General features: G+C 43.8%; 1 protein-coding gene across 3 annotated transcripts in view; it reads right to left on the reverse strand.

Moving 5' to 3' along the window:
- LOC131370101 (myelin-associated glycoprotein-like) overlaps positions 1–8,616 on the reverse strand; it is a 17,863-nt gene extending 9,247 nt beyond the window's left edge. Inside the window, exons 1-3 of one of the 3 annotated variants that reach the window (XM_058417190.1) lie at positions 7,966–8,615; positions 6,047–6,141; positions 4,403–4,450 (exon numbers count right to left, since the gene is read on the reverse strand). In XM_058417190.1, the coding sequence (XP_058273173.1) occupies positions 4,403–4,448 (46 nt within the window). In that variant the 5' untranslated portion in view covers positions 4,449–4,450; positions 6,047–6,141; positions 7,966–8,615. Of the gene's footprint in view, positions 1–4,402; positions 4,451–6,046; positions 6,142–7,965 lie in introns of all 3 variants that reach the window. The other 2 variants (XM_058417191.1, XM_058417188.1) reach the window with 2 other exon arrangements.
- Between the last annotated feature and the right edge of the window lie 2,931 nt (positions 8,617–11,547).

Consider the following 11,547-nt stretch of genomic DNA (forward strand, 5'->3'; position numbering starts at 1 on the left):
AGGTTTTGGAAAATATAGTAGAATTTGGAGAGAGACTTTAAATGAATACCCTCTAGGGCTCTGTCCCAGCAGCTGAATGCAGCTTGTATGGCATTAAATAAGTTACTAACTAAGAAGGCAGAATCATCTGTTTTTTGCTAGACACAGACATTGTGAATCAGGGAATAAACCAGGACATCATCTTGCATGTTTGGCAAAGGGTAGGACAGAAGCCAATTTAATTTCATCTTTAAAAGATAATTCTGGTGCTAATAGGTTTGATAATAAATGCATAAATAACATAATGAAGGAATTTTATCATAATCTTTATTCCTTAGTGTGTCATGCCACAGAGGAAAGGGCAAGCCATTTTCTTAACAACATTACCCTTACATCGGAAGAGGTGGATGACCTCTGCAGGCCAATTATTGAAGAAGAGGAGGTCCTTGATACTATATAATCTCTTAGGGGAGGGAAGGCCCCTGGACCGGATGGCTAAAAAAAAAAAAAATGGGGAGAGACATTGTTGGTCCACTAACAGAAATGTTTGCAGAGACTTTGGAAAATGGTCATCTTCCACCCACTTTAAACACTGCAAATATTTCTCTAATTCTCAAAAAGGGTAAACCACCTGATTTATGCAGTTCTTCTAGAACCATCAGTCTGAGGTTGATGCTAAAATACTTTCTAAATTGTTGGCTTGAAGACTTGTAGGCGTTTTTTCCCAACCTTGTAAACCTTGTTTTATTCAGGGAAGTTTTTTGATTACAAACATAAGGAGGCTTCTGAATATAATACAGTATACTAACCAACATCAGTGTGATGCGATCTCTGTGTCTCTTGATGCAGAGAAAGCATTTGATAGGGTGGAATGGCGATACTTGTTTAAAGTTTTGCAGAAATCTGGTATAGAAGGTGACTTTTTGAAATGGATTCAAATTATTTATCTTTCGCCCACAGCTTGTGTTATCACTAACAGCTTACGGTCAGACCATTTTCCACTAGCTAGAGGCACTAGGCAGGGCTGCCCGCTGGGTCCGCTTCTGTTTGCACTTGCTCTGGAACCTTTAGTGCAGACTATTAGGCAGCATTATAATACAAGCAGAAAACCTAGACTAAAGCTTAAATCTCTACAGTTGCTAGTGAAATCGGGTGGTGCAGCTATGCCGAATATTTTGTTATAACTGGGCCTGTCATGCTAGACTTATATGGGAATGGTACCGGTCCTACTATGATTTGTTCCTTCTGTAGACTCTTTGGCCTGCTCCCCATTTTCTGTTTGGAGCCTATTTGCCCACCACCACAAGAAGTATGATGATATTGTCAGAAAAAATCCAATACTTTACAATTCTATTAAAGTATGGCATCAGATCTTAACACACTTGGGAAAAATTAAATTTGTGTCTATGTTAAGCCTAATTTGTTTGAATGATGATTTTACTCCAGGGATAGGCTCACCTCTGTTCAAAGTGTGGCATACAAAGATTTATTTCAGGATGGCTTCATAATGTCCTTTCAACAGTAACAACAGAAGGTTGATCATCACTGATCATCAACATTTTGGATATTTGCAAATTCGACATTATGTAATCTCAAAGCAAAAATCCCCCTTCTACATCTGTAACCGATTTAGGGAGACTCTGTATAAAATTTTATACAGATTACACATACCTCCGGCGTTGATGAATAATATATCAGCTCTCTGTGTTAAGGGTCACATAGAACTAGGGACCCATTTCCACTGTTTTTGGAAATGCAAATAGTTTTATTGCTTGTGAAATTAGAACCATTTTTCAGATAAAAATCATAAAGGATCCTGGTCTTTTTCTTTTAGGGATTTCCTCTAAAGCACAAACAATGGCACTATCATTGCATGCATCAGGTTATAAATTGCTAAACACATTGTTGCATATGGCTAGGAAATGCGTCCTTGTTAAATGGACCCTCCCACTGTCACTCAGTGGTATAAAGAGATTTTTGCTGTACTTCCTCATGAGAGAATGGCAGCTGTACTTAAGGAAGATGAGAAATTTGAGAACCTGTGGTCTCCATTTATAGACCACCTGCCTTCGGATTTGAGAAGAATAGTCTTGCTAATAGAATATGGCCCTTTGGGGTTCCGAATCGTGGTCTAGATCCGAATTAAAGTACTTTTTTTTTTTTTAAATTAGTCAGTTGATTTAAAATAAATAATTTAATAATTTTGTAAGAATGGTCCTTTTTTCTCTTTTTTCCTTTTGAGTTTAATTCTATAAAATGACAAGAGTTTACAAAATAATTGCTTGCAGAGATAGATGTGAACATTTTTTTTTTATATGTATATATTATATAAGGCTTTCAACTGGGTTAACATTTTCAGTGTTTCAGTGTGGTTTTCTCTGTATGTGTGTGTATATATGTACATATACAAGGTATTACATATACTACATGTATTTATGAAGATATATATATAGGGACATTGTAACCTGCATTATTTTTTGTCAACTTACAAAGCTAGAAAAAGAAGTGCTGAAGAAACTGTGACATTCACTGAACAAAATTATAAACGCAACACTTGTTTTTGCCCCATTTTTCATGAGCTGAACTCAAAGATCTAAGACTTTTTCTATGTACACAAAAGGCCTTCTCTCAAATATTGTTCACAAATCTGTCTAAATCTGTGTTAGTGAGCACTTCCTCTTTGGCTGTGTGAAGTTGCTGGATATTGGCAGGAACTGGAACACGCTGTCGTATACGCCGATCCAGAGCATCCCAAACATGCTCAATGGGTGACATGTCCGGTGAGTACGCTGGCCATGCAAGAACTGGGATGTTTTCAGGAATTGTGTTCAGATCCTTGCAACATGGGGCCATGCATTATCATGCTGCAACATGAGGTGATGGTCGTGGATGAATAGCACAACAATGGTCCTCAGGATCTCGTCATGGTATCTCTGTGCATTCAAAATGCCATCAATAAAATGCACCTGTGTTCGTTTTCCATAACATACACCTGCCCATACCATAACCCCACCTCCACCATGGGCCACTCCATCCACAACGTTGACATCAGCAAACCGCTCACCCACACGACACCATACACGCTGTCTGCCATCTGCCCTGTACAGTGAAAACCGGGATTCATCCATGAAGAGAACACCTCTCCAAAGTCCCAGATGCCATCGAATGTGAGCATTTGCCCACTCGAGTCAGTTATCACGACGAACTGCAGTCGGGTCGAGACCCCGATGAGGACGACGAGCATGCAGATGAGCTTCCCTGAGACGGTTTCTGACAGTTTGTGCAGAAATTCTTTGGTTATGCAAACCGATTGTTGCAGCAGCTGTCCGGGTGGCTGGTCTCAGACCATCTTGGAGGTGAAGATGCTGGAGGTGGAGGTCCTGGGCTGGTGTGGTTACACGCGGTCTGCGGTTGTGAGGCCGGTTGGATGTACTGCCAAATTCTCTGAAACGCCTTTGGAGACGGCTTATGGTAGAGAAATGAACATTCAATTCACGGGCAACAGCTCTGGTGGACATTCCTGCAGTCATCATGCCAACTGCACACTCCCGCAAAACTTGCAACATCTGTGGCATTGTGCTGTGATAAAACTGCACATTGTACAGTGACCTTTTATTGTGGCCAGCCTAAGGCACACCTGTGCAATAATCATGCTGTCTAATCAGCATCTTGATATCCCACACCTGTGAGGTGGATGAATTATCTCAGCAAAGGAGAAGTGCTCACTAACACAGATTTAGACAGATTTGTGAACAATATTTGAGAGAAATAGGCCTTTTGTGTACATAGAAAAAGTCTTTTTGAGATTTTTGAGTTCAGCTCATGAAAAATGGGGCAAAAACAAGTGTTGCGTTTATAATTTTGTTCAGTGTATGTAGAAACTTTTAGTAAAAACCTAACAGGCATATGAAATGTCTCTCGAGATGGGAATCTGCTGCAGCTAGCACATTGCCAACATCATCCATTGTTAAAAAGTTGCAGTTGCGTACAAACTGCATATTACGGTTTATTTTTGTAATATGAATGTGTGATTTCTGCCAAATTTCAAATGGTAAACTAGTTTATTTTCAGCCTGTGAAAATTAAAATGGAATCACAATTCCCTTTGCATTTCTGCTGCCTTGCCAAGAAACCTGTAAATCAGTACTGGGATTTTACTGAGGGGCGTGGCTTTTTGGAAGTAACGTCACCCATAGCCAGGGCCACGTATGGAATGTGTATTTCCATACAAATAAAACAAAACTGAATTGAATTAAAAATCATTACTGCAATAACACAGAATCCATTACTGTGGAAGTTTTATTAGAGTAACACAAATTTAATTACTATAGTAATGAAAACAAAAACAAATCACACTGATCAGCAATGATTTCTGCCTAAGTCTAGACAAAAATAAAGACAAAAAAAATAAGCACCATACAAACCTTGAAACAGACAACAAATGACGACGACTTTCTCCGGTGCGTTCATCTCTGTTCAGAAAAGGAAGAAAAGACACAAACAGATAAATGGACTGAATTTCATCGGATTGTTTCCTGCACTACTTGAGGGGACAACACACTGGACCATGTTTACACTAACACTGCTGAGGCATACAGGGCCATTTTCCTCTCCCTCTTGGGTCAAGTCAAGAATGAAGAAGTTTTCTTGTCATTTCAACCATATATTTCTCCAGGACCGTGGTGCTACATAGACAACATATAGCAAACAGTGCTAAGAGAAGACAAAAAAATAACAAAAGACAGGACTAAACATGCAACAAAACAAAATGGAATGTGCAAACTTGATAAACTATAAAACCAGGTACCTAATAACATAAATGTTTGTGTGTGTGTGTGTGTGTATATATATATAAAATATATATAGCAGCATGACAGTATGAATTGTGCAAATATAGCAGTAGAAGCGGTTGAATGAATGCAAATGAGATGTAAACATTTATATTGTGAGTCAGTTCACACAGTTGAGTGAGTGTGTGTGTGTGAGAGAGAGAGAGAGAGTGTGAGAGAGTTATGTACAGTTCAGTCCTGGGTGTTGAGCCTGATGGCTTGAGGAAAGAAACCATTCAACAGTCGGGTTGTGAGGGTCCGAATGCTTCGGTACCTCTTTCCAGATGGCAGGAGGGTGAAGAGTGTGTGTGTGGGGTGTGTAAGCGTGTGTGAGTGGTGGGTGTGAGGGGTGTGTGGGGTGTGTGTGTGTGTCCAGCACAGAACAGTTCTCTGTTGTGTGTGTGTGTGTGTGTGTGTGTGTCTCCCGGTGTCCAGCTCAGTTCAGTTCTCTGTTGAGATACCTGATCACCTGAGAGAAGAAACTGTTCAACAGTCTGGTTGTTAGGGTCCGAATGCTTTGGTACCTCTTTCCAGATGGAAGAAGGGTGAAGTGTGTGTGTGAGGGGTGTGTGGGGTGTGTAAGAGTGTGAGAGATCAGATGCTGAGGGATGATTGTATTGAAAGCTGAACTGAAGTCTGTGAACAGCATTCATACGTATGAGTCCTTATTGTCCAGGTGAGTGAGGGCCAGATGGAGGGTTGTGGTGATGTCATAGTCCTTGGAGCATTTAGGACGGAGTGAGCATTGCTAATAGCCCCATAGAGCTTTGTTGTAGCCCTCAGAGTTAGAAAGGTGTAACCAGGGTCATTAAGGTATGGGTAGGGATTTCAGGAGCCCTGTAGGAAGCTGGTGACTTGTCTTGAACTGGGCGCAGATAGCACATGCTCTGACCTAGTCCTTCCCATCATGGGACAATGAGGGCCACCAGAACTTATTCTGGACTAGGGTCATGGTTCAGTGGATGCCAGAGTGGCCCGAGGTAAGAGTAGCATGCATGGTGTGCAAGAGCTTATTGTGGGCTTCTGGAAATCTAACAGCAGCAGACACTCCCCCTATCTACATCCATGGGTCTGAACTAGAGCATGTCTCCAGCTTTAAGTTTCTGGGCATCCACATCTCTGAGGATCTGTCTTGGCATCTGAACACCTCAACTCTGGTTAGGAAGGCGCAACAGTGTCTTTACTTCCTAAGAAGACTAAAAAAAAGGTCATTTATGACCTTGTCCCCAAGATACTGACCAATTTTTACTGCTGCATCACTGACGAGCTCTCAGCCATGACATTGTGACCAGTGCCAGGTGAAGTGAATAAGTCTGATGATCTCATCATGGCACCTGTTAGTGGGTGGGATATATTAGGCAGCAAGTCAACATTTTGTCCTCAAAGTTGATGTTAGAAACAGGAAAAATGGACAAGTGTAAGGATTTGAGTGAGTTTGACCAAAAGGGAAAACGTGATGGCTAGACCACTGGATCAGAACATCTCCAAAACTGCAGCTCTTGTGGGGTGTTCCCAGTCTGCAGTGGTCAGTATCTATCAAAATGGTCAAGGGAAGGAACAGTGGTGAACCGGTGACAGGGTCATGGGAGGTCAAGGGTCATTGATGCACATGGGGAAGCCTGGCCCATGTGATCCGATCCAACAGACAAGCTACTATTGCTCAAATGGCTGAAGAAGTTAATGCGGGTTCTGATAGAAAGGGGTCAGAATACACAGTGCATCACAGTTTGTTGCATATGGGGCTGCATAGCCGCAGACTGGTCAGGTTGCCCATGCTGACCCCTGTGCACCACTGAAAGCACCAACAATGGGCATGTGAGCATCAGAACTGGGCCACTTTACACTGCTTTCAGAATCAGCTGCCTAACTGGATGATATAATACGATCCGGCTCACCACATGGATAATATATTCCTTAATCTAATTATCTGTAATATCTTTTATAAAATCTGCAGAACATTAACATATTAATCTTTTTTATTTCATTTTTAGCTATAGGCTAAAATCACAACTGAAACCAGGTAACAAGCCAACAATACCTGTTAATTTAGTCTACGTATACCTCACAGCCTGGTTAAGCATGACCTGTGTGTAAAATATCTCGTTTTAGTTTTGTAAAGCAGTTGAGGCTAGCTGTTGGTAATCTTATTGAAAAAACAGGAGTCATTTACCTTTCTGTAAATGTACTCTTTGTAATTTACTTCCCTTTTTTTGCAATACGTTTACAACACAGCTAGCCTCAACTGCTATATTGTGTTATGACATTCTCTTCCTTGTTCTTGTCATTCTGCATGTTTCTAAAAGCCAGACTGCAAATATCATCTGCCTGACCTTCCGATCAACAACCCACTTTAAACGCTTTTTGTTTTTCTTGACTAAAAGCTTCTTGACTAATAAATAGTTGATGGACCTAGCATTTTATTGAAATCATACAGCATTTAGGAACAAGGGGTTTAAGGCAATAATAACTGTTCCTTTTAGGACGTAAACTGGACGTGGGCATGGGCTGTACTGGGAGGAGTTTTTGTTCATATGAACCCTATCACTATAATATCACTAAAGATCAGAAAAGTTTGCTGGACACTCAAGATCCCAGTCACTTGTGAAGCCAAACATTTTAATTAATTAATGAATGTTTTTTAATGGAAAATTTCCCAGAAATATTTTCTTTTAATAACACAAGAAGATGATTTAAGAGCAGGAAAACAAAAATAAAAATGTTTAAAGTGTACAAGCAATATTTTAAGAATTTAATAATTATTGGAGACCCAACAAAGATATGCATCTGTCCCTAAAACTGGCAAGCTTTTTGAACAAACAAACAAATAAACCCAAATTAGGGAACTTTATTTCTGATAATTTTTTTTTTTTTGTTTACAATTCTTATTTCATTTATTAAAGTTTAATCAGGGTTACTTGTGTTTTGGGGTTTGTTTGACTTTCCAGAAAAATCAGAAAAAAGTTTTACTGGACACACTGGTCAGAATGCACTATAAAAGTGGACATAGTACTGCAATTAATATTGAAGCACAATGATTTAAGAATGACAAAAAATGTACATGTCAATTTTTATAGATGTATTTTACAATCTATAAAAACACACTTAATATACACTAGATATTATTAAATAGGAAATAAAAAGATTTTCATGATTCTTACCTTATTGTGTCTCCAGTTCTTAAGTATCCTCAGGTTTACAGAACCTATGAATAAGTCTGTCTCTCCGACTGTCTCTCTCACTCTCTCTTGCAAAAACACACACAACACCACAGCTTCCTCTGTCCTGAGAAGTTCTGTATTTCTAGTTTGTGTGTTTTTTAATTCTTCTGTTAATGAATCATTTTATTGAATCCATCATTTCTTCATAATAATGGATAATATGAAAAATTAGTTATTTCCCTGTTTGTTTTATATTGTAAAAAAATAATTATTTTTCTCCTAACAGTTTTGAGGCTGATGGTATCCTGAGTCCGTGTCCTAGTGGCCCAGTGTTGATGTTTTTATTGATAAAGACTTCTTGTATAAGAGCATCTCCCAGGTACCAGAAATGTAAATGTAATGTAAATGATCATTGCTCAATAGACTGTACATTTACTGTACTGACAGAAACAGAGGAGGAAGTCTAATCCGCTTTTCATCAGCCCCGGAGTCATCTCAAACCAAATTCAAATTTTTTGTCACATACACGGCCTCATACACGGCCGTACACTGTCGTACACGGCCGTACACTGTCGTACACGGTCATACAGCCATACACTGTCGTACACGGTCATACAGCCATACACTGTCGTACACGGTCATACGGCCGTACACTGTCGTACACTGTTGTACACGGTCATACACTGTCGTACACTGTTGTACACGGTCATACACTGTCGTACACTGTCGTACACGGTCATACGGCCATACACTGTCGTACACGGTCGTACACGGTTGTACACGGCCATACGGCCATACACTGTCGTATACGGCCATACACTGTCGTACACGGTCGTACACGGTCATACGGCCATACACGGTCGTACACGGTCATACGGCCATACGCTGTCGTACACGGTCATACACGGTCGTACACGGCCATACGGCCATACACTGTCGTACACGGCCATACACTGTCGTACACGGTCGTACACGGTCGTACACTGTCGTACACGGTCATACGGCCATACACTGTCGTACACGGTCGTACACGGTCGTACACGGTCATACGGCCATACGCTGTCGTACACGGCCATACGCTGTCGTACACGGTCATACACGGTCGTACACGGCCATACGGCCATACACTGTCGTATACGGCCATACACTGTCGTACACGGTCGTACACGGCCGTACACTGTCGTACACGGTCGTACACGGTCGTACACGGCCATACGCTGTCGTACACGGTCGTACACGGCCATACGGCCATACACTGTCGTACACGGTCGTACACGGTCGTACACGGTCATACGGCCATACACGGTCGTACGCTGTCGTACACGGTCATACGGTCGTACGCTGTCGTACGCGGCCGTACGCTGTCGTACACTGTCGTACGGCCATACACTGTCGTACACTGTCGTACGGCCATACACTGTCGTACACTGTCGTACGGCCATACACTGTCGTACACGGTCGTACACGGTCATACGGCCATACGCTGTCGTACGGCCATACACTGTCGTACACGGTCGTACACGGTCATACGGCCATACACTGTCGTACACGGTCGTATACGGCCATACACTGTCGTACACGGTCGTACACGGCCGTACACTGTCGTACACGGCCATACACTGTCGTACACGGCCATACACTGTCGTACACGGCCATACACTGTCGTATACGGCCATACACTGTCGTACACGGTCGTACACAGTCATACGGCCATACACGGTCATACGGCCATACACTGTCGTACACGGTCATACGGCCATACACGGCTGTACACGGTCGTACACGGCCATACACTGTCGTACACGGCCATACGGCCATACACTGTCGTATACGGCCATACACTGTCGTATACGGCCATACACTGTCGTACACGGCCATACACTGTCGTACACGGTCGTACACGGGTATACGGCCATACACTGTCGTACACGGTCGTACACGGCCATACGGCCATACACTGTCGTACACGGCCGTACACTGTCGTACACGGCCGTACACGGTCGTACACGGTCGTACACGGTCGTACACGGCCGTACACAGTCATACGGCCATACACAGTCATACGGCCATACACGGCCGTACACTGTCGTACACGGCCATACGGCCATACACTGTCGTACACGGCCATACACTGTCGTACACGGCCATACGGCCATACACTGTCGTACACGGCCATACACTGTCGTACACGGCCATACGGCCATACACTGTCGTATACGGCCATACACTGTCGTACACTGTCGTACACGGCCATACACTGTCGTATACGGCCATACACTGTCGTACACGGGTATACGGCCATACACTGTCGTACACGGTCGTACACGGTCATACGGCCGTACACTGTCGTACACGGTCGTACACGGCCATACGGCCATACACTGTCGTACACGGCCATACGGCCATACACTGTCGTACACGGCCATACGGCCATACACTGTCGTACACGGCCATACGGCCATACACTGTCGTACACGGCCATACGGCCATACACTGTCGTACACGGCCATACACTGTCGTACACGGTCGTACACGGGTATACGGCCGTACACTGTCGTACACGGTCGTACACGGTCATACGGTCGTACACTGTCGTACACGGTCATACGGCCATACGCTGTCGTACACGGTCATACACGGCCATACGGCCATACACTGTCGTACACGGCCATACACGGTCGTACACGGCCATACACGGTCGTACACGGTCATACGGCCATACACGGTCATACGGCCATACACGGTCGTACACAGTCATACGGCCATACGCTGTCGTACACGGTCGTACACTGTCGTACACGGTCGTACACTGTCGTACACGGTCATACGGCCATACACGGTCGTACACGGTCATACGGCCATACACGGTCGTACACGGTCATACGGCCATACACGGTCGTACACGGTCATACGGCCATACACGGTCGTACACGGTCATACGGCCATACACTGTCGTACACGGTCGTACACGGTCGTACACTGTCGCTTACGGCCATACACTGTCGTACACGGCCGTACACTGTCGTATACGGCCATACACTGTCGTACACGGTCGTACACGGTCATACGGCCATACGCTGTCGTACACGGTCGTACACTGTCGTACACTGTCGTACACGGCCATACACTGTCGTACACGGCCATACACTGTCGTATACGGCCATACACTGTCGTACACGGCCATACGGCCATACACTGTCGTACACGGCCATACACTGTCGTACACGGCCATACACTGTCGTACACGGCCATACACTGTCGTACACGGCCATACACTGTCGTACACGGTCGTACACGGTCATACGGCCATACACTGTCGTACACGGTCATACGGCCATACACGGTCGTACACGGTCATACGGCCATACACTGTCGTACACGGTCGTACACGGTCATACGGCGTCGTACACGGTCATACGGCCATACACTGTCGTACACGGTCATACGGCCATACACTGTCGTACACGGTCATACGGCCATACACTGTCGTACACGGTCATACGGCCATACACTGTCGTACACGGTCATACGGCCATACACTGTCGTACACGGTCGTACACGGCCATACACTGTCGTACACGG

Source organism: Hemibagrus wyckioides, linkage group LG19, assembly GCF_019097595.1.
Source record: "Hemibagrus wyckioides isolate EC202008001 linkage group LG19, SWU_Hwy_1.0, whole genome shotgun sequence".
Taxonomy (NCBI): Eukaryota; Metazoa; Chordata; class Actinopteri; order Siluriformes; family Bagridae; genus Hemibagrus; species Hemibagrus wyckioides.